Source organism: Micropterus salmoides, unplaced genomic scaffold, assembly GCF_014851395.1.
Source record: "Micropterus salmoides isolate LMB-PRFRI ecotype aquatic unplaced genomic scaffold, ASM1485139v1 Ms_hic_scaffold_4, whole genome shotgun sequence".
Classification (NCBI taxonomy): Eukaryota; Metazoa; Chordata; class Actinopteri; order Centrarchiformes; family Centrarchidae; genus Micropterus; species Micropterus salmoides.
Window position 1 is genome coordinate 19,298,828 of NW_024043372.1, and position 24,174 is coordinate 19,323,001.

Sequence of the window (24,174 nt, forward strand, 5' to 3'; positions counted from 1 at the left end):
TGATTTTAGGTTTAATTCAATCAAACCTGAGGCAGCATGTAAAGCATAAACCTACATGCAACAAAAATGTAATAATAATCTTTATTTTAAAAAAAACATTTTCTAAACCCTTGTTACAAAGTGCTTCACACAAGGCAGCAACTTCATAACAAGCAGATCAAAATACAAGTTCAAGCTAATAAAGCAAACAAAACTAGCAAAATGACAGTAAGAATCAAAGCAAATAAAAGCATTCTGATAAAAGGATTTTTTAAGAAGTGATTTAAAAGAGATAATTAATTCTGCTGACCTGATTTCCTCAGGCAGCATGTTTCAAAGCTGTGGGGCTCTGATTGCGAACTTGAATGGGAAGCTTTAATTCCAAAAATAGGCTACTATATACATGTACAACAGAATAAAAAGAAGAGACAGGTAAAAAACTTCAGATGGTGTCTAATAAAAACTTCTACATAAGAAACTTAAAAGGAATATGTGTCTTTTTGCTCACATTGGGGGCACATATATGCATGTTCTTTTACTGCTCACTAATGTCTGCTTGCATGTAGTGCATGATTAAATGAGCCAAACTGGGGTCCATTTCCCCCCCAAACAAAAGCACATCAGATGGCTGCCCTGCAGACTTTGTTCTCATTCCCATTTGATATTTCTGTCCTTTGTTATAACTTACAAAATTATATCTCTGTAGGTGGGGATCTAACAACAGAGAGAGAGAGAGAGAGAGAGAGAGAGAGAGAGAGAGAGAATGAAACCTCTGCTGGAAACTGTCTAGACAGTCTGATCTCACCATCATTTCTACTGAAGCAAACTAACTTTTTCTTCTCCCTTCTGTGGGGAACTTCCCAGCCCCTGGACCCCACTTTGGGAACCCCGGAACCAGACTCTACCCTCCTGTCTGATGCCCGTCTCTCTCTCTCTCTCTCTCGCCGTCTTTCCCTCTCTTAAGTGGGTGGTCCGGTGAGCCTTTCGGGGCGGGGTCCTCTTGTTTCAACCCTCCTACCCTCTTTCTTTCTTGAAACATGCTTTAATAGAGAAAGTATGCAATGCATACTGCTCAGCTACAACCCCCAATTATACTGCAACTGGGGTATTCGTGACTGGACGTCTGGGGGGATCACACAGATTTCCGATTAGAGGAGGAGGAGAGAGAGAGAGGGGGGAAGAGAGAGAAAGAAAGAGAGAGAGTTTACCCTTTCATTCCAACCAATGAGACGGTCGATACACTAAGATTTTCATAGTTGTGCAGGGGCACAAAGTGAGCTGACTGTGTGAACTTCCAGGTAAAACGGCAAAACCGACCCAAGGTAAGCTGTACTCTGCTCTCAGCGTTGCATTTGGCGCTGCCTGCATGGACAGGATTACTCAGGCTGAACATGGAGCCTATAGCCTGAATGCATGTCTGTATGTATGTATGTTCAGGCTGGTTTGAAAGGAGAGCTTTTGCACCTGTGTTCCTCGCCTTTGTCCTTGTTGTTGAATTTTTTTGCAGCTCTTGCAGACACTCGGACCATCCACTTCGGTGGACCTGTTATCACTGCAAAAGCCCAACACATTTAAGATCGATTGCGCAAGTGATGGAAGCAGGGGGATGTTGTATGGTGAGCGCCGACTTTACGCTTTAAAACACAGATGGCCTCGACTGTTGTTTTGGCGTTTTTACAAGCGCCAGTTATTCAAGCGAAGTCGGGGAAGGTTTGAACTTACGGCATCGCTGCAGGAGCGCTTTACGCACCTTCTTTAAAGGCTGTAAAAGAACGTGTTTTCATGGTCGCAATTGCCGCCCATATGCAAAAAGTACATTCAGTCCCGTACATGACTGCCAAACACAGACGAGTTAAGCGGACGGTCTTCTGCTGTGGAAGAAGTGCAGGACGCTTGTTGTGTTGCCCCGAAATCAGATTTTAAGCGACGAAACGACGTCGTGCGTCTCGGTTTGTCTTTAAATCGTTTCAACGAGGACGTCGATTTCTCAAATTACTCTTGACTTCCTGCTTCAGTGCGGCCGTTTTGATAGGCTGTGTTGGCAATTAGTGTTTGGCACATTCCTGACAGAGCTAGACGTTATGGTGAACGACCACCATGGGACCACAGCCAACTTAAAGTTGATACTTTATTGTTTACTCACGCAATAAAAAGTAAATTAATTTAGCGAATGGGATGTTACTTTTAAGGAAAGAACCAGAAATATCATATTACAAAAGAATACATTGTTTACATTAACATAGGGGTGTAATTAATCAGACCTATGATTCACTAGTAGCCTACTGAAACAATTAATTGATTAGTTGATCATTAGAAAATTAATCTGCAGCTATTTTGATTCATTGTTTTTCCATTTTCAAAATGTCAGCTATTTCCTCAGATTCTTAAATGTAAATATCCGCTGCCTTTCTTTGTATTACGTGATAGTAAACTGAATATCTTTGGGTTTTGGACTGTGGGTCAAACTAAACAACCAATTTGAAGATGTCACCTTGGGCTCTGGAGCTTGTTAGGCGTTTTCTGACAATTTCTTGGAAGAAGACACAAGCAGCAAATAATAAAAATTGAGAAGCTGGTACCATAGAAAGTTTGAATGTTGAAAATGTATGCTAATTGATTATCTAAGTAGCTGCAGATACATTTTCTGTTGATTGAAGTTCACTATAGGCTGCAAACTCAGATTTGTCAATGGTTTGTCATATTGTGGTGATTCTTTCCATTAAGATTTTGCATGTAGTAGTTATTTTTCGTGTGTGGGATTCTAAATTATTGTCTCAGCTGCACAAGTTTTACAGTAAAAGTTGTAGCAGCATCAGCACAGCTACAACATGCACACCCCCATTGAGAAATACCTCACAGAGGGCACATGGAAAGGCAGCATACAGTACAGTAGATGCAGATTTTGGATGGTAGATTGAGTTGTGAATATCTGTGCTACTTTTAGTCGCTGGGCACCACTCTCATGTTTCCCTGCGTTTGCCAGACCCCTGCCTGTGTTCCGATGAACCCGGTGCCAAGGCTTATGTATAAGCAGTTCCCACGCTTGCTCTGAGAAAAGGGTCCTGTGTGTGTGATTCTGAATTATCCTTTTAATGATACATTAGGCACCGACTGAAACTGTGAAAGCAATTGTGTAAAATTAACAAAGAATTGGTGTATTAGAGCTGATTTTCCTAAATTCTCCAAAGGTGGTTGCTACACTGACTGCATTCAAAAGTAGCATTTTTCTTTTTACTTTTCCTTGCTCACATCTCCAGCTCCTGATACTCAGGTCTTCTCCTCTTTAAGCCCTTGAGGCCACTCCTCCAAGCGTTGATGCCCACACTCTTTGAAGCAGGTGGACAGACGCAGGCATGAGTAACAGTGGGACCAAAGAGCCGTCTCCCCAGCCGAGCACCGCCCAGTCACCTCCTGAGCCCCAGCGCAGGGGTAGGGGTCGGCCACGGAAACAGCAGCAGGTTGGACATCAGTCCTTTTAAAAGATGGATTTGATCACTTCTGTCCTTAACCTTAAATTGTTAAGAATATAATTGAAAAATGAAAAGGGCATTCAAGTTGGTTATGTGTCTGTGTCTCCCGGCTGTAGAAAACAGCTCAAACAAATGTTTTTCACTAGTTAGTTATTGGCTCCACATTTGATCTCTTCTTACAGGAGCCTGTAGGACCACCGACTCCAAAGCGACCGAGAGGACGACCGAAAGGCAGCAAGAACAAGGGCCCCAGAACTGCACTGAAGGTTGAAACCAATCAGAGTATCTAAGATATTTGAACTTTACAAGAATACAATTTACATTGCCAGTCAGGAACTTTTTGAACTTGACTTTTTGTTGAATCACAAGAAATGTTGTTTTTTTTGCAAATATCCTAACGTTGGATAATATAAAAAAGAATTTGGACTTACCTGTGACTTCTTACTTTAATTGAAATGAAACCAGTAACAGATAACAAATTTGTTTCACAGTTGATGGTAGCAGGCATCTACAAGTAAAAAAAAATTGCTCTATATGAGCTTAACAGGTTTATCTTTCCAGTGCATCTGCATTAGATGCATCTGAAAGTTTTCCATGTAATATGTCCTGAAATGCAAAGATATGTGTTTTGTAGGGACACTAGATAGTCAGCAGACACCTTGAGGGCAAATGTCAGCTGAAAACACACCGTTATTAAATATTGCAGTGCTCAAAGATGGAATGGTCAGTGCAGCGAGTCATGTATCGAGTCATTTCCATTTTATGCTTTATACTTTTAATGTACTACATTTCAGAGGGACATTTTGTGTCTACTCCACCACATTAGTATTACGCTGCTGTTATGTATGTATATATGTACACCGTAGTTTTGCTGAGGATTTTCAGAAGCCTGTTGTATCAGGAGGGAAAGTTGTTGCACTGCCCCTGCTGGCAGCTTTCCAATCGAACCCAATACATTCTCACACCCCAACTCATCACATATGCAATCTTGGTCAAGACCCCTTAGCTGCCTGTGCATTTTGTAGCATGTAGTAGATCTATAACATAGTGAATCCATTTATAAAAATGTGGAAACATAACTTCAACAGAGCAAGTTATTTCATGCCTGGGCCTGCAATTAGACATGCCTATTACACAAATACATTGTGTTTTCAAATGTGGGGAAACTGAACATTTCTTAAAACAGTTGTGTGTGTATATAAAACCAGAAAATGCCATTTGTGTACTACAACCATTTAATTGTTTAAAATATTTCTACTCTTGCTGTGAGAGTCATTTATGTTGAGACATACAGTGAAAGCTGACCCATGTGCAGGATTTTATTGGATATACAGCTGTGCAGGCATTGTACGTGTTGACGTTTCAGTGGATGGAGAGAAAAGACATTTCTGTTTATCACTAAAGAGTCGAGTTTTGTTGCAGCTGCTGACAGTGCCAACAATGCAGGCCATTTAACCTGTGCTTGTAAAATCAAATAAAAGTATTCTCAAATAACGTTTTAGTTATCATTAATACAGTTTATAGAAAAAAACATCTGTAGCTGCTGACAGAAATGTTCCCCATTGCAGGAGCTATAGCGGTAAAAATGGCTCTCAAATAAAATAAACCTTAATCATAGTCATTGATCAGTATAACAGGACTGTTCAAACCTCCTTTTAACCACTCATCTGTTCTTTCTCAGAAAGTAGAGCCCGTTGGGGAGAGACGACCACGTGGGCGACCGAGGAAATGGGTATGGAGCAATAGTTGACAGTTAGAGACATCATGGAGTTGATTGTAAATGTATGTCCAAAGCCTCCCAGGTGTCAGCTGGAGCTGCCAGTCCTTGAGGGTGGCTTTTCCTTCATGTTTAATGAATTCTGTTCCGTCTCTTTCCACAGCCCCAGAAAGTAGTTCAAGAAGTAACTGAAGAGCAGCAGGTGAGGAAAACGTAATCTTTAAAAGGGTAGTAGGGTGGACCAGTTTTGTTTTGATGTGGCACTTTAAACCACGAGTTTTGCTCAACTGAAAACTTATTAGGAATTCATTTAAATGGGACTTTGTTTAATATAACTGAAACAAGGTCTGCCTATAAGATGAGTTATTATACATTTCCATGCTAAGCTCTATGAGATAACTTTCAGAGCCATGTTTACTGATTATATATATATATATATATATATATATATATATATATGTGTGTATAACAATTGGCTCATAATCTTATTACAGGTCATTAAATCATCTTTAGCCTCTAAGCATGTGCAATTTAATACTTGTTATATAATACCACTGCAGATTTACCTACCTTATTTTTCACCTTGTCAGTGTTTTTTAGTTTTAAATATGTTAGTGTTATATTATGCTGAAGCTGAGGTCCCTTTTGAGAGCGTGTGACTATAGAGGAATACACCCTCTGCTTCAGTTGAACAGAAATCTCATTTTGTGTCACACGTGTTCCTTTTGACTAATGTCAGTTACGTTTATGATGCAGGACTTGTAAAAGCACAATCTCATTTAACTATTCATGAATGTCATAAGCTTGTCTCAAGCACAGATCGTCAAACCTAAACTACGCTCAAAACCCATTTGAACAGATACTTTTTGTGGCATTTTAGCCTTTATTAATAGTGATGGTAGAGAGAGACAGACAAGAAACATGAAGAGACAGAGGGTGATGACTATACAAAAGGAGTCCTCGTCTTAGCCACTAAGTTGTCAGGTTGTTGTATTAGAATGCATTAGTTTTACCTAGGTGTACTAAGTAATTGATAGTCATTGATGTATATTTTATGACATCTAAATCCAAACTAACATGTTTTCACTAGTTCAGTACTGGATAATCATACATTGAGGAAGGGGAGTAGATGGGTTGCTCCTCTGCCTACCTCAAAGCAATCCTTCAGTAGTTTTATATCCGTCTTTTCTCATAGAATCTAGTGTGCCTCAGTGCAACACTGTACTAGTCTGACTCTGTCCACTCACCTCCTGTGTATCCTCAACCTCGTCCAGCCTATTGTCGACAGAGAATCCTTTGCACTGCCTTGCACATTGCACATTAGCGCGTGTCACATGTGTAAATTTTTGCACATATTCTTGCATCTTTATCCTTATATTTATACTTTTAGCACTACATTAGGAGCATGCCACATTGCATTTCACTTCATATTTACTTGAGCATGTGAGAAATAAACCTTTGGACCCAAGTACACAATGTGGTATCAGACAAGTGTAAAACTGCTAAAATTGCCGTTGCTTTGGTACATTTGATGTAAATAGCAAAAGTGCCAATGCACGTGTTCCCTGTGCTTTACGTAAACTGACTTCATGAGGATATGACGAGTTCTTGGAAATGCACAGATGGTGGTGCTGAATTCCCCAGATACACCTCCAGACATCTTTTGGTGACATCCAGTGTTGCTGAATTTACGCCCAAGTGTTTCTGAGAAGCCTTGGTTCTTTTAGCCATCTTGTTAATTTTTCAAACGAAAACATTGCGCAACAGTTGCCACCAAAGTGGGTAGTCCTCTTGATGCCTTGTCTGCCTTATCGAATCCTCGCCACCTAGCAGTTTGTCAACGATGCTTCAAGAACTGAAACCGTTGAGATTGACTCCCTTTCTCAGACGCACGCATGCGAAGGGGAAGAATGAGTCAATATAGAGAGGGGAAACCTGATCTAACTGTTCTCTTCCTCTGTCTTTTTGGTTTCCTGACATAACTGTCGTCTTCCTCACATTTCTAGGTCTGACAGCTGGAACTATGTCCTCGCACGCAATAACTTAATGAAATGTTAACAATCATTCTTGTTTTGTAGTGCTCTTTCTAGTATTGATTCATTAACTTGCACATAATGAGTCACTAAAAGAGATAAGACAATAACAGGCAAAGTGACACTAGTTTTGATTCCCTGCTGTTCCAGGGCCCTTCACAAGAGGCTGAGGAGGGTCCCTCGCAGCTCATGCCCTCATCAGCTCAGGCTCCAGCGCAGGAGGAAGGGGAGTAGATAGGATGCCTCTCTACCTACCTCAAGGTTTGGCCTCAAACAAACAGGGGTACAGTCTGACTCCTATCTGTGATGAGGATTCAGGAATGAACACACACACAAACACACACACACAAACACACACACACACAAACACAAAATCATTGAAGACGGCGGTTTCTTCTCCTGATCCGATACTGTACCCTGGTTTTGTTGGTTCACTATAAGAGTTTGGTGAACAAGCTCTATTTTAACGTTGAATAATTTGGATATGTTTTTTTTTTTTAAAGGGAATAGTTTGACATTTTGGATAAATACTTTACTGCTGAGAGTTAGATGAGAATAATGATGCCGCTCTCATGTCTGTTATCCTACTGCCTGCAGCAACTGATTCGCTTAGCTTAGCACATAGACTGGAAACGGAGGGAAACGGCTAGCCTGGCTTTATGCAAAGGTATCAAAATCTACCTATCAGCATCTCTAATGCTCACCAATTAACATGTCATATCTAAATATCTTTAATTTGTACACAAACCAAAGTGTAAAAAATAACAGTTTTAGTTTTTACAGGAGTTATGTGCCTTTAAGTTTTAGTGGTGTTCGGCAGTTTTCTTACCTTCTGAGCTGAGCTAACTGTCTTTATGCTAAGCTAAACTAAGTGTTTTTCATATCAATTTTCTCATCTAACTCAAGGTAAGAAAGCCAAGAAGTGTATTTCACAAAATGTCAATTCATATAAGGGGTGTGTGTGTGTGTGTGTGTGTGTGTGTGTGTGTGTGTGTGTGTGTGTGTGTGTGTGTGTGTGTGTGTGTGTGTGTGTGTGTGTGTGTGTGTGTGTGTGTGTGTGTGTGTGTGTGTAGGGGTTGTGGGCTCAAATGAGAGGGGGGGATTTTAAGAAAAAAGGAACCAAACTAAACCGTTTTATTGAAACATGTTTCTAAATCAAGCGTCATGAATCCTCAAATGAAATGGGAGCAAGACGGTGACATTTTTATCAATGTTAACAATGTAAACATGGTGTGCTGAAGTCATTATTATGAAAGTAGAGGTGAAAGGTTTTTATTCCAAAATGAAATATCCAATGTGGGAGGAGAGAAATGTGTTATGTTCTTTGCTCAAAATAAAACATTCATAGGATTACATAGCTTAAATGCCAACGTAAGCAAGCGTACAGATTAATAACCTCAGTGAAATCCTTTTATTTTCCTTCCACCCAGCAGGAAAAAAAAGCACCCAAAGGTTTAAATGGACATCTCATTTTGGAAAGAAAGCCTTCATATATACTTTCAGTCAACAACAGTGTTGACGTGTCATTTTACCACACTCAGGATTTTACTATTACAGTGCTTTTACACCATATTGAAACCTCAGGTACAAAACTATTCAGGAACATGTTGTCAGTCTACTCAGTGATAATTATTGTGCTGTGTTTGTTGTGCACTTCTGACCTGTATTTGACATTACCAGTATGCCTTGACACAAAGACCTCATTTAAGCCTCAGTTGTCCTCAGTTTCTTAATCTCTCATTCTACCTCAGTAACACAAAAGACAGATGTTCTCCAACAAAGTTATTCTCGCACACCCATAGCAGCAATGACAGACACATTTACTGTGCGCGCGCACACACACACACACACACACACACACACACACACACACACACAGAGACAGGTTCATGTGCAGATATACAACTCAGACAGGCAAAGGGTTTACATACCAACACACAGAAACAGACGGTACAGTCCAGCAGAGGATTTTACTATCGGTGTACAAATAAAAGCATCAGTGTCATTTCTTTTTTTTAAAAACTGTATTTGTTAAAAGCTGAAGTGAGACTTTGTTTGTTCTCCTGGGAAATAAAATGCAGCCAATAGTTTACAACAACTTGATTAAATACTTGCTTTTTAGGGTGTAGTTCCTTATGAAATACTTGTTTTTTTTGGGTCGCTTACTTCTTTCTCATTTTTTACTACATCATGTATTTTCTGATTCTTACACTGTAAATTGTATATGTGACACTTTTAATTCATGTGATTTGAAAGGAAAGGCAGCAAACAACCATACAGTGCTGAAACACATGACAGTTCTGGAAAACAACAAAACAAGCATCCCCTTTTCCTATTTGGCTATTAAAAGTGAAGCTATAACTTTTGGTGAAACAGAAGCACAAGTACAAAGGAGTTATAAAGTCAGCAAACAAACTGACTTAACATTTTTTATTAAGTGACTTCTATCTGAAGTTTGCTAACATTAGCTACCGTATGTTACTGCTCATACAGAACCAGACCAAGTGAGACTGCAGCAGGAAACCCCCCAATTGTATTGAATTGAGGGTGTGTTTTACTGTTCATTAATTATACTTTTTAATTTGGGTTCTTTGCTCAAAAGTCAGAGTCTTGCTTTAAAGGGTCCGTTCACCCAAATAACAAAAAGAGTCAGACTCTCAGTTACCTCTAGTGCTATCCAGCCATGCAGATCGTTTTGGTTTTATTCTGCCTGGTTTTAAGATATCTGCTTCTGATACGTCTGTGGCGCCTCAATACAATGAATGGAATTTTGTTTGTGGTCTCACTATTGTGTTCATGGTGTTGAAAAGAGAAACAAAAATATCTACATGATTAGATACCACTGGAGGTCAAGTGTAAAAATGTGTGTGTAATTTGGTAGAACTGATGCTTTATGGTAAACTCATTATTTTTAAAAAGTAGTACATTGAATCAGTAATAACTTACCATAACAACTAGTCATATAAATGTAGAATAATATTAGTATTTTGGAGGACCGGGGATGTCTTTATCCTCATGGAGATAATCTTATACCAAATTCTTTATTTTTAAAAATCAAAATCAGAGGTAAAGAGATTTCCAGCCTCCAATAGGTTTTTGAGACCTTGTTGGTCAGGATTTCTGCACTTAAACTGACTAACTGTTGCAAATACTTAAATTTCCTAAGATTCTGCCCCTGTGTCATCATGCATGGCTGACATTTCCAACATGAACTACGTATCACTTAACAGTTGTTGAGGTGACTTGAATATCACCCACCATTTACTGTATATCAACTTGTTTCTCCCACTTAAATTGTGCTTATTTTTTGTTGTATCCCAATAGTTTGATGTATTTCAGCATTGTTGAATAAATTGCTGCCAGAGGAGCTTAATTCATTTATAGAGAGGTATGTTTTCTTGTTCAACTGCATTGACTTTACCTTGTTTGCCCTATGGACTACCTCTGAAAACTAACAAGCCTGGGACATCTCTGAGGAAATGTTTGGTTAGTTATGCCTAACCTTTTCTATCAAGCCTGCAGGCGACGTGGTTCATGAAATCTTGAAATAACTGTCAAACTAGTACTGTTGTAGTCCGCTCATCTCATCTCACTACATTCATATTGCCATAATGAATGGAAGTCAGCCTGAAGGGTGCCTCTTAATTTAACTAAGACTGGGTCAATGTTTGTTATTTTACACGAGCTGTGTCTGGATATTTACTCTCTATATGGGGACGATGTATTTTGTGATCTAACTGATATAGTTATAGTTACATACAGTACTTGATCCATTTTCAACTATTGAAAAGTTGGAATGTAACTTGAGAAATCATCTTTAATGCCTTACCTTTAACACCATTTAGTAGTTATGTTATTGACTTGTCCTCATCCACTTCATTAATACAACTCACAAACCTGTGATATATATGTTGTTATGATTCTTTACCATGTGATTTGTGTTATTCAGCTTCTTTTATCACTTATTGATTTTATCGCTATCAATAAAATATCCCACCTAACAACTCTTCTTTTGTTATAAATTTGTACAACAAAACCATTTTTTTCCAAATTGGTTTAAATAGTTTTAATGTATGCAGACAGAAACAATTCTTCATTGTTCAATAGAGAAGAAACAAAATAAGGAGGGACAGTTCACTTAAGGAGGGTAACACATCCAGTGTTCAAGCTTGTCAGACACGTAAGACCACAAAATCAGTATTACACAAACTTACACTTCTCTCATATCAAACATGGAAGTAGATATTGAAGCTCAGAAGAACTTCACTGACAAGCTACCAAACATTTTAACAGCAATGACACAACATGATGCAATGAAAGTGCACCACACTGCATTTGCGCGCCACATGATAACAGTGCAAGATCATATGTGATGCTCCCTTATCATACATGCACCATACGTTTTTTTTGTTTTTTTCATGACTGCCATGTCACATACTGTGTCCTAGTGATGAAAATTTCATCAAAGCTCCAGTTGTTCCCCAAAACAGTCCAGGTGTCCCTTTGTTTTCCTTCCTGAGTGACAGTCTGTTAACTCGATAAGGGACAGTGGCCACTGCAAACTGAAATCAACTAATGGAGAGAGCTGTTAAGCGTTAAGAGCTTTGGCTACATCTGTAAAGACCAAACGACTGGGCCTCTGCGTAGTCCCCTGGGAGGTTGTTAAAGTCTGCCGAGAAGATAAAATCGTTAGTGACATTACGATTACATGGTGACTCCAAACTTGAATTGTGCTAAACCATGAGAACAGTTAGTTGTCCCACAGTAACCTTCTGTTTTGTTCATTTTAAGACCATCAAAATAGCTAAATCAACTTAATATTTTAGGAATAGGAATGGGATTGATTACTGAAACCAGAGAAAGTGTGTTAGGACCAGAGGCCACATGTATAAAATCATAGACTATGCAAACTGTTTAGGGTGTGTAGTAAGTTCACTTCGTAAAATTACTAAATAAAGTATATTCAGAATGTCCAAGGAGGGTTCAAATGTGTGCACAAAGGCAACTGGACTTGATTGAAGATACGTGAAGCTGTTTAGACATCTTTGTTCAAGAGGCTTCTTTAATTCTAACTGACTGGCAGGGAGTCTGAGCTATTTATCAAGGTGATGGATACCATTTGGTTCATTAGATGTTGTTGGCATTGTCACAAGAGGCCAGATTGAGTGTTTGCATTATCCCCTGTCGAGAGATGGTTTCTCTACTTTGGTGCTTCTTTCACTTGTCTTTGAACCATGGGTGGTTTTTAAAACAGAACACACTAAGACTGGCACTGGTCCACCCGAAAGACTGAACACCCAAACACAAGAAAAGCAATCTAGTGCATGCTGTCCAGTGCAGTGCAGAATGCAGAGACCGGTATATTGGGGAAACAAGCACTTCACAAACATATGGCTCAACACAGAAGGAAAGGCAAACTCCTCAGGTCAAGACTGAGGCAGTTTACCTACATCTGAAGGATAAAGGACACTCCTTCGACAGTGTTCATATTCTGGATAAGAAGGACAGATGGTTCGAAAGAGGAGTGAAGGAAGCCATCTACACCAAAGTAAAGAAACCATCTCTCAGGTGAGGAGGTCTGCAACAGCACCTCCAACTACAATGCTGTCCTTACATAACTTACCAGGAAATTGAACAAACGCTTACATTGTGTGACAATGCCAATGACGATCATTCAGACTTGGCCTCAGGTGATTCTAACTACCATACCAGCTGTCATTACAACAGCCAGGAGCACTAACGAACCAAATGGTATCCATCACCTTGATAATTAGAGATAAATAGCTGGGACTGGGATTTTAACCCTCCTTGGATAACTATGACCTGGATGACTGAGAATCTTCAGATATATGTTAAAAATGCATTCCTCTCAATGCAGTGGGCATCAGAAACAAGCATTGGACAAAATAATCTTAACTAATGGTGAGTTCCATTGGAAGTCATGGGAAGTCAGAATTTCTGAGTTCCAAGTCAGAAGTTGGATAAGTTAAGTTGGATTTCCGACTCTGAAAGTCGGGAGAACCGCACCAACAATGACCTCAAAATCCAAGATGGCTGCTCCTGGAATCAACAGTAGTGAAAGCTGTAGTCATACTGTTTATCGCACTTCTCTCTTATTTGAGTCTCATTAAATACAGTCCTGTCCAACTTATATTTGTAGACATGTTGCTACGGTGTGTAAAATTAGCAAAATACCATAGAAATGTCTTGTTAGCCATTGGTATTGCTAACAATAGCCAGAGGCATCGGTCTTGGTTTTCCGACTTAAATCTGCTGTTTAACTGCAAGGCTATCAACTCGGGTGTGACGTCATTCCCAGCTCCGACTTCCAAGGTAAATGGAACACACCACATGGTCCACTTACCAGCTATTTTGCAGGCTTTCAACTGCATTTCATGTATTTCATCAATGAGTTTGCCACAGTTATGTCATGTCCTGGGATTAGCTCAGTTGCCACATCTAAGATGCAGTTGAAAGCGATGGTAAAAGCTAGTAAGTGGTCCTTGAGCTTGAGATCGTAAGCTCACCTTCATGTTATGAAATTACATGAAATTACAAAAATCCCTCGAATACCATTTAACATTAATAAAGCTGCACTAAAACATACTATGTATTGTTCAACATATCACTATAGACTTTATTCTACCACTATAAGACTTCATTGTGTGATGGTGTGTGTAATATATCAAGTTGGATGTCATTATTTGAAATAACCCCAAAGATGGTGTTTTGCATATATGTGTGCTCATGTGGCCCCTGGAATATTTCATGTTAAAGTAAGTATAAGTTGAGGGAGCACAAAGGAAAGGATGAAAGATAATATGGATGTAAGGTAAAGACTTTGTGTGAGTGTGTTGTGTCCTCTGCAAGCATTTACTTAATTATGGATTAGTTCATATAAAATGTATACATAAAAATCTATTAAACGACATCTAACCTACTAGTTTTTGTATGAGATACTGAAAGAATGAGGAATGTGGGGAAAAAAAGAGGTTTAGAGAGATGGTCCAAAAGACACACAGGCGATACTTTACCATGTTTGCCTTTAACCAATATGCCATTGTCAAAACTTAAAAGAAATAAAAGAAAATAAAGATGAGTTTTGACAATTACAGATTTAGAGCTATTAATGGAATAAAATAAACTGACAGTGTGGATTACCTAATCAGCAACCTTAAGGAAAGCACACATGTTCTGTGATATGGCAAAAATAGAGATTTTATCATAACGTGTAAAATCTACAGATAGACTTAATTAAATCTACAGCTAGCCCAAGCTACAAGAATTGGTTCAAGAAATTATTTAAAAAATGTACATCCAAATGAACATCCTTTCATATTTTGATAGAAGTTTGTGTTTTGTTAATGATAATGACAAACACTGTCTAAACCACTGCTCATAACTTTCCATTAATGTATATAAGAATATGGAGGAAAATGAAATATGTTTATTGTGGCTTCTGTGGTCATTGAAAACATTTACCATTTGTGGTCTGAATGGGAGCATTTTCATTCTAGATAAGACAGTTGCCAAACAGATAAAGTGGTTCATGTGAGGGTACAGAAAACAAGAACTCTCACTACCAAACACTTTCCAGCTCACCTTGGCATTGGGACCTGTGAGGCTGCCTTCCCGGCCATGGTCCAGTAGTTCCTGTTCCAGCAGGTCATCTTGTTCTTCAGCCGGGTCAAAGTTGTACATGGGCATGAGTTGGTGCCTCAGCTTCTCCAACCTGCATGAGTAGTGTTTAGAGGTGAAGACCAGTCAGCATTTAAGTAAGTAGAAAGTATGCTTTGTTGCAATGCTGGATTAACCCTAGTAGGTTAAAAATGGTGAAAGATTTCCTGGCCCATACTAACCCTCCATCTACTGTCCTCTGTGCAATGTGTATATAACCTGTGGTTCCTCCATTGCAACCAGTACGCCTGTGTTGTAATGATGCTTGCATTGTATTAGTTTGTGTTGCAATATGGACCACATGGAGACAATATAATATATAAACTAAAGTAATATACATGAGCCTTTAAAACTAGATTTTGACACAGCCACAGAATAACCTAATTCTGTAGGACTTGCTTTAGGTTGATACTATATTTTAGTGGTGCTAATTCTGTAGCAAATGTATTTATTAAATAATCAGATTACAGAAATATTGGTAATCCAGCCTTGCCTGGTTGCGGGATCTGCAAATAAAATCTTATATATAACTTATAAACTATAAACTTACCGTTTCCGTTTCCGAATATACAGTATCTGGGATGGGGGAAGAAATACAAGTAGTGTTATCGATATAACTAACTTCTCCAAACTAAATTATTGAGTGCAAGTATATATTACATCTGAGGTGTGTCAAGACAAATATACACACATGATATAAAGAATGCAACCGGTCAAGACATTGTAGTTCATTCAGAGAAAATGCATTTCTGCTGAATCAAATGCCATTTTAGAGACGATATTTAAATGATTCCTTACAATTGCCACTGCTAAGCCAATGACAGTGATGATGCCAAAAGGTAGGAGCACCATTCCCATTCCCGAGCCTTCGATCACCGCCTCTGGAAACGTGGTGGCATTGAAGCTGGTCTCGTTTGTCGTTATAGTAACAGTCATTAATGTTGTTCTGGAGGTGACATTGTCTCTGGTGCTCGAAACCGTCGAGAGGAAGGGGATTGCGGTGGTCGTGGTGGTTGTGGAGAGAAAACTTGTAGCTGCCTTAGCTGCAGTTACAGCCATGGTCAGGTGTAACTGTTTCAACTGAAGGAAGTATTTTCAACGTGTGTAAATGTAGTTGTGTCGCTCAGCCTCTAGTGTGTCTCATGGTTGACACAGGTGTCTTCCCTCGGGTTTAAGGTCTGCTGAGGCATTGACGCTTTGACCGTGTGATATGGAGAATAAAACCTAAAACTATAAGAAAAAGGAGAAACAGGGGAAACAAGGGTCATTTTTCTAATTTCTGACATTTGATTAAAGGTGAAGTGTTCCTTCAACCCCAATTGCTAAAATATCATTTCCATTTAGATTTTTATGTAATTAAATCTTTGTAGAAAAAAAAAAATCACACATTTCAGTTTTGGCACACACCACCCTCGGCTGATTGTGCCAGCAGGGTTGTGGTAGGTGTTTTGGGCAGGATGTGGGTAGCAAAGGCACAGGAGGAAAGTGGCATAACAAACTTAAAAAATACAGAGGAATAGTAACCACTCAAACTGTAACGTGCACTGTGAGGAAACGTGTTTGCAGTGCATTCAGATGTCAAAATCCAACTTACACCCACACACACACAGTTTCCATAAATATCCACTGCATCCAAGACTCTGTACACGCACCTCCCACCCACACACAAACTCTACACATCCCAATGAGAATGAAGAGCAATTTATCCTGAATATACACACACACATATATATGAGTTTTAAAAACATTTTCATTTTAAAGCATGGGTACAAGCAGGCGGTGAAAATAGACACATGATCCATTCCTCTCCCCTTAGTGCATCCTGTCTGCTTGTGCTGTTAATGAGGAACATGTGTGTTTGTCATTGCTGTTGGTCTAGTTAACAATCCCCTGTACTGCAACAAGACAGAGCCTGCAACCTCCTTCAAAGACTTTTTACTTCTTTGTTTGAATCATGTTCTGGTCTTATTACTGTGAGTTACTGATACATCACATGTTTATTTTTAGTCAAGATGCACTGTATCTCAGCTGTCCTGCACAAACAGCTGAGCTACTAATCCTGCCAACGTGATCAGGTCCTACTCCATGTGTCCTCTCAGATTAGAGCTGCATACCTACCTTAACATACATGACTTCAGAGGTGAGCTGCGACAGGCCAGGGTGAGATAGAGATGGGAAAATTTCATTGGAAGAGGCAACATTTCCTCCAGCGGCTGCCCCTCCTCCTCCTCCTCCTCCTCTTCCTCTTCTGCTTCCCCCCTTTAGCAATTCAGGTACTGCTTAGGCTGTTTACATTAACAAAACAGCCATTTTCTCTAAAGACGGACCCCACACATCAAAGCAAGCCTATCCTGGCTGTCTCTAAGAGATCCCCTTCCGGTTCTCAGATTGCCTCCTAGGATCTACTCCCCCTGTCTTGCCCTTTCTTGTATTTCACATAACAGAGGCTGCTCTATGGATGCTGCAAACAGAGATCAGTGCGGCAAGCTCCCTCCCCCTTCACCCTGCAATTGGTCTAATGGCTTCAAGATGATAGATGCGGTTGGTTCCCTCAGCTGTCTATTTGGCTTTGCAGGGGTGAGAATGGGATTTAATGGCTCTGCACACCAGATGCTGTCAGACCCATGTGAATGACTGCATCCGGGTGGCAGGTCTGGAGAAATTAACCCTATGATATCTTTTCTCTAACTCTCAATGGCCTGAATTTACTCTGTAAGAAACAAACAAAATAATAAAGAAGAAAATAATTTACTGACAAATTACTCAAGCACAATTTTTACTTTAATGTCCTTCACACAGAAGTACAGCTATTCACACTGATCACACTGATATGTGATTGCACACTTTTCCATTAATAGAACTAGTAATAATGATGAAAACTTTCAAAAAAGACACTGCTGTTTTATATCTTTGTGTAAATGCAACACATGTCCACAGCTACTAACGATTATCCACAAGGTCTTCAGCTCATCTTGAACAAGTTCCCAGTCATCATGGCCACAAACTCTGAAATAATTAAGATTAGCAGTATAAATAGCTAAAATAAGATTTTTATATAATTGACTTATTAAACTGTACACAACATTTATTTCAATCTGAGGACTCTTTTTTTTTTTTAAAAGTAGTGCATTTATACATTTTTAATTAAATATAACATGTAAACAAATGCAATCCTTATAATATAAAACTAAAATATTGTCATTGATGTCATTTAATTACCTAATACACTACAATACTTGGCAGGTTAGAGAGTTCTGGATTCAACCTGAAATATTAGCCAACAAAAATGTATATATTCAAGTACATTTAAATATATATTTTAATTAAGGTTGTAGTGTTCATAACATTTCCTTTCAACACATCCAGTATTTATACATTTTTCAACATAATGGATTCACTGAAAGTATGACTGCAAGTAACTGACCATAAAGATCAAGAGGACATCATTTCTATAAAACAGAACAGCAATACAGTACTGTCAAAATGTACACCTGTGTGATAACTACCTTCCATTAACATTAAATATATGTTTTTATTTTATTTATAAAGGTTTTGTTGTAGTGTGACTATGGACTGTAGTTTAGAATATGAATATACATACCTTCATAATCAATGGTTCCATCACCATCTTTATCAGCCTCCTTCATCATCTGCTCTGCCTCAATCTCATTAAGTGGTTCCCCCGCATTCATCAGTACGTATCTGAAAATTATTTTTTAAACATAAAGGAAACACTGAAAGAGCATGATGGCAAACAAGAGGTTTTATTTATATGACTGCTTTCAACTGGAATTAAATTTAATCCAAATAAATAATTACATGTCACTTTCAAAGCTGATGTGCAATCCAGTATGAAACCGATCAAATTAAGAGTGTAGAGGAAAAGCTCATCTTTTCTGTCACTTATATTTTTCTTACTTGAGTGTGTTCCAGTCAATATATCCCTTGGCATCTTTGTCAAATACTTTAAAAGCAGCTCTGAGTTCAGCATCCTGGTTCTTGGTTCTTTCGTGGTACAGTGCCATCAGACCCAGGAAGCTGTCACAATTAAATACACCTTTACCTGAAATGTCACAAAAAATCATCTGTCAAAAACAACATCATTATCTGTGTGCAGCACAGTAACTTGTTTATTAATTAGGGGGACAGAGAGAGTACACAAAGACAGACATATTTATATAGAAGAGAAACACAACGCGTTTATGTGAAGTCAAATCAAGTACAATGCCAGCTTTTACTACAATCCTGCAACCCAACGTACATTATCTCTGAAAAATGCTAGTGGTGTCTATTTCCACAAATGTCCAGAGAAAAAATATTGCTTTTAGGAAGAAGTTTTTTTGCTGTTTTAGCATTAAAGAACATCTTCCATTTTCTTATTTTTTTTTCGAAGAACCAAACCATTTCAGCTTCATTTTACAAATTATCTAGATTCTTCTTGGATAAACACATACAGCTGAGATGCTGTGATTTTAAAATCTAGCAATGTTTTACATCCAGAACTGAATCAGCATTAATCACAGTTTATTGGAAAGGCGAAAAAAATGCAATCTCTGCTATAAATCTTAGACATCAAAATAACAAAAATCTAATGAATTAAAATGGCAGCATTCAAGTTCAGAGATAAAAGGGAGGTATAAATAGAGAAGGGTAATAGTAGGGGAAATAGGAAACAGGAAAGGAAATGACAAATTAAATTTTCAGCATAACAGATGAAATGACAAATACAGCTCCTTGTGGAGCCATATGTCAGTGCTTTGCAGGGCACATAATGAGTCACATGACAGTGGCTGGAGATGTAAGAGATTGCTTAGTTGCAGTTTGTTTCTGAAGTTTTCTTTCTTAAGTAGTAAAACACTGACCCCTAGTGATTAATGTGGTAACCAGCAGTAAAAACAGAAAACTGCTGCATTAGATAATGCCATGCTTCTTTATAATGCACTTTGGAAGATGTTACTCTCTTACACATGGGTTCACTTTATAAATCCTAAATCTGTCTATTTGCAATTAAAATCCAGACTTGATTGGCTGCAAAAGCTAATTCTAAATATGTCTCAAGATTAATTTATCGTAAAACATCCAGTTAATCTACCTTCCAGCTCTTTAGCTAATGTTAATGTCCAGGCTATCATTACAGAACCTTATTTAGCACTTTAATTACTTACTTGGTTTGAGACAAACCTTAGACAGATAAAGCTTCTACTTCCATCCTCACCTCCCGGTGCAGCTCAGAATACATGCAAGGCATTGCTTAAAAGCATTTAAAGGCATTGTTCATGTATGTAAATAGAACCATTTTACAATCCGTGCTACAAGAACTTTTACGGCACATAAAGGATGGCTAATCACCCATGAGGAATATTCTGATACTGATCTCAACTAACAAATGGGAAACACTAAACAGTGTAGTTATATAGGAAAATAACTTGTTTCGTAAAATTGTAATTGATTAAAATATGAAGTTATTATCCCAAAGCAGACAGGGCAAAAGACAAGATAACAAAATATGTAAACTATCTGATGCGTTTCCTGACCTCAACATCACATGGTCCACTTATGGAATATCCACTTATCCACTTGTGGGGGCAGCCCGGCTGATGTCGAGTGTCCTGGTTTTTTCTCATTTCATTTCTCGCGCTGTTTTGTTTTCCTGTAATCTGCCTGCCTCCCTGTCTCCTCCCCTGCGTGTGCTCTCTCTCTCTCTCTCTCTCTCCCTCTGCTCCTGGGCCCAGCCAACGACCCGCACCTGCATCTCGTCAGCCACCTCCTCTGCCTGCCACACCTGCCAGCAGTTCAACCTCATCCCTGCCTGTATATCAACCCCGGTTCTCCACACCATCTCTGCTTGATCGTCGTTGCTCCCAACCTGGTGCCACAACTTCTCTCAAGCTCCTGATAACTCCTGCAGTGATCTCTGTTTTCCAGCCCTTGTTTTTTGTCCTGCGTCTAACCCTGTCCTTCTGCTTTCCTTCCCAGGTTCACTCACCTTCGCCCTCCGTTCAGTCAGCTGGGCTCGCCCACCGGTCCTCTCCTCTCGGGCATCCTCCACGGCGCCCCCCGCTCCTCACCACACCACTTCCTTCCCCGGTCCCCTGCCTCCCATAGCTCCCTCGCCTCACTTCCTCCATCTCGCCAGCTCCTCAGTCCTCTGTGCCCACATCCCCCGGCGTCCGCCTCACCTCCATCTCCTCTTCCCCAGCCCCTCTGTTACCTCTAAATAAACCACCTTTCAACTGAGTGTTGCGTTTGGGTCCGTTCTGTCCCGTTCCCTATCACCATTAACAGTCAAAAACACTGCCACCACTTTGGCCCCAAAAATAGAGTTGAATCAACTGCTTTTTGATAATTATGTGCATCAAAAAGAGATAATTTATGGTAGGGCTGTTGTAGTATTTTATTTACATATATAATAAAGTTGAAGTTCAAGTGATATGCTTTCACAGGTGTGTGCAAGACCCCAACTATTTAATCTATATTATCTTAATCTCAGTCAGTGGCCCACATATGTCAAAAAGACGATCTAAGAATATCCATTGTTGTATCCATTTTAGTTAAATGTATTTTACAGAATGATACATTTCCATAGTACAGGGTTTACAGTCATTGCAGGCTTATATTTACCATCTTTGTCCACATCTTTGGCCATCTGGCTGAGCTCTCTCTTTGTCGGATTGATTCCCATTAAACTCATCAGTCTCTCCAGCTCCTGTGTCTTCACATCTCCATTTCCCTCTTCATCGAACATCTCAAAAACTCCTTTGTACTCTGTGATCTGCTCTTGTGTTAACTTGCTGGCCTGGAAGAAGGTTGCTTAGTAAGTTGCAGTATTTGATATTAGTAGTTAAGAGTAAAGATCAGCATGGCAAAGCTTCTGCAATTACTTCACATTGAATTTTACCTATGTTAGTATGAACAATTTTGTATGTTAAGTTAGTTCCTGTCTCTTAATGTTCTCACCATTTTCTTTGATAGTCCAAACACGCCTGAGGACAAGCACTGTGACAACAGTTACTGTAGAATGAGAGGATCTCTTAGCCTCATTATTACTACACTTCTAACCGCTCTTTCCCCAGAGCTTAGAAGAGCATGCTTCAAGACCTTTTATGGCACTTAAAGGATGGACTTGCTAATCACCCATGAGGAATATTCGGATACTGATCTCAACTAACAAATGGGAAACACTAAACAGTATATAGGAGAATAACTTGTTTGGTAAAATAGTAATTGATTAAAATATGATGTTATTATCCCAAGGCAGACAGGGCAAAAGACATGATAACAAAATATGTAAACTATCTGATGCATTTCCTGACCTCAACATCACATGGTCCACTTATGGGAACTGCAATTAGCTTTCTGTTAGCCATTAGCAGGTGTTTGTGCAGACCCCAGTGACTCTCATGAAAGCAGACAACCATATAAGGAGGCACTTAACTACAAGAAGTTATTTCCAACATTGCAATGGGAACATTAAGAATGTCACATTTGTTGGTTGAGGGGAAGAGCTATGAATCTGTATGCCGCATGTCTCCAATGATCCTCTGTGTATTAATAGAGTTTGAGTGAAAATACAACACCAAGTAAACCTAAATGAAAACTGTAACACTGACTTAATCAAGGTACTGAGACTTTATTTTTACATTAGCCGATAGTCAGCAAGTTAATCAATAAAACTGCAATGTATGTTGTTCTGTCCTATATTCTGTTTTTTACACTCAAGATGAACAATTTCACTGTAAGCCGAATAGCCCATCATTTACCGTAACCACTAATGAAATAGTACAAGTCAGAACTAGCCATAACAAGATGGTTCCTTTTAGACCTTTAAGTAAACTTTATATAAATCTTCTACAGTTTTTCCCACATTCCCAGAGATTGCCATAGGACAGATGTTTATTATGTATTTGGTGTAATCTGTGCTGTCAAACAACAGCATTAGGCTTAATTCTGTCTGTCTGTGTGATCATATAACGTGATCATGATCCCTCAGACATCCTGGACTTGAGGAAAACTAACCAACTAAACTAAAGGAGGGGCACCTTTATGTAAGCTTTGTCTGGGGGAAAATTTTACCTGGCTGAAATAAACAGTTTACATTCATTGGACTCCTTCTGACTTACACAACTTGGTGTAATAGATTGTTTATTGATACATGAAAGGGTTTAACAAAAGATGTTCTCCTACAATTGCCCTGACAGTGTTGTAACACAAATATCTGCATTTTTGCAATTAAATTATTTGCATGTCATGAGCAAATGCTAGTATCAAAATTCTGCTGACAAGCCATAATAAAGATGATCCTGATAAATAATAATTGCCATTTAGTTTCACTTCATGTGCGGGCTGATTCAGACATCTGGTACCAGATTATTATAAAGATATCCCAAGTATTCTTTGTTATGCATGTAATGAAAATAATGGATAAACTTTTTAAAATAGAGTGGTCAACAATCATTTTGACAAATCTTAAAAAGGCATCCAAAATAGCCTTTTGACATAGGCAATTTTAAAACTGCTATATATTGCAACTACGGTTTTATATCTTGCTACTAAATAAACCTTATGTTGAGATTGTTTTGCCAACTACTGTTTCGATGGTCAGGAATGAATTTTAAATCATAGTTTTATATCTACACTAGTAAGAACCGCACCATAACAACATTTGATTAAAGTTTTAGTGATGTAAGATAAACCTGAACCTACTTCAAGCCCCCGACAGTATGTAAAGAACAGAGAGAAGGGGGAGGTATGCACAGGACTGAAAGAAAGATAGTTGATAGAGGAAAGGCAAGGAGGGATGAGAGGATGAACGGGTGTGGAGTGAATGTGTGATGGAGTGGAAAAGTGGGTGGCTTGAGAAAACAAACAAGGCAAACAGAGGATTGGTTAACCAGGTATAAAGTTAGGCTTGACAGGTGGTTAGAGGTGTGACCTTGCTCCTGACCCTTACTTAACTTGTTCACTTAATTCACTCAACACAAATTTATAGTTAAAAGCACATTTATCAATTCACATCATTCAACTGAAAGCAATTATTTTATGAGTTCCAACCACAGATGCTTTTTATAGAAAGTGTTTGGTATATTGTAGGGTTTTTTTTCTGGTACAATGCACTTTAGTACTGGATTAAAATGCAAACAAATTTTAAGTTGTGAGATGCTCATTGCTCTAAAGGAATTCTACTTAGTGATATTTTTTAAATGATAGGACTACTTGTGATTGTTTCATTAGCTTGACTGTGTGTGATTGCTGATTTATGTGGCTGAATTGTCTTATTTTAATTTTGTATGCAAGTTAG

The 24,174-nt window shown here is 38.8% G+C and overlaps 3 protein-coding genes across 6 annotated transcripts; 1 reads left to right on the forward strand and 2 right to left on the reverse strand.

Moving 5' to 3' along the window:
- Window positions 1-395: 395 nt before the first annotated feature.
- Window positions 396-10,576, forward strand: si:ch211-161c3.6 (high mobility group AT-hook 2b). 4 transcript variants are annotated; one of them, XM_038697022.1, is made up of 6 exons: window positions 396-1,301; window positions 3,314-3,437; window positions 3,632-3,715; window positions 5,131-5,181; window positions 5,330-5,368; window positions 7,350-10,576. In XM_038697022.1, the coding sequence occupies exons 2-6, from the start codon at window positions 3,333-3,335 to the stop codon at window positions 7,431-7,433; spliced, it is 363 nt and encodes a 120-aa protein (XP_038552950.1). In that variant the 5' UTR covers window positions 396-1,301; window positions 3,314-3,332; the 3' UTR covers window positions 7,434-10,576. The 4 variants fall into 4 exon arrangements, with proteins under 4 accessions (XP_038552950.1, XP_038552949.1, XP_038552947.1 ...); XM_038697021.1 differs by having other exon boundaries at window positions 906-1,301; window positions 3,268-3,437; XM_038697019.1 differs by having other exon boundaries at window positions 908-1,301; window positions 3,237-3,437.
- A 674-nt stretch (window positions 10,577-11,250) lies between these two features.
- Window positions 11,251-17,369, reverse strand: si:ch211-161c3.5 (uncharacterized protein C3orf18). The gene is made up of 5 exons (XM_038697018.1): window positions 16,995-17,369; window positions 15,675-16,106; window positions 15,427-15,452; window positions 14,802-14,931; window positions 11,251-11,868 (listed from the first exon to the last, which is right to left on the reverse strand). Exons 2-5 carry the CDS (start codon window positions 15,933-15,935, stop codon window positions 11,788-11,790), a joined length of 498 nt encoding a protein of 165 aa, XP_038552946.1. The 5' UTR covers window positions 15,936-16,106; window positions 16,995-17,369; the 3' UTR covers window positions 11,251-11,787.
- Window positions 17,370-17,635: 266 nt separating this feature from the next.
- Window positions 17,636-21,952, reverse strand: LOC119886349 (calglandulin-like). Its single transcript, XM_038697024.1, has 5 exons — window positions 21,834-21,952; window positions 21,498-21,672; window positions 18,795-18,939; window positions 18,478-18,578; window positions 17,636-17,882 (listed from the first exon to the last, which is right to left on the reverse strand). The coding sequence occupies exons 1-5, from the start codon at window positions 21,834-21,836 to the stop codon at window positions 17,839-17,841; spliced, it is 468 nt and encodes a 155-aa protein (XP_038552952.1). The 5' UTR covers window positions 21,837-21,952; the 3' UTR covers window positions 17,636-17,838.
- Window positions 21,953-24,174: the final 2,222 nt, after the last annotated feature.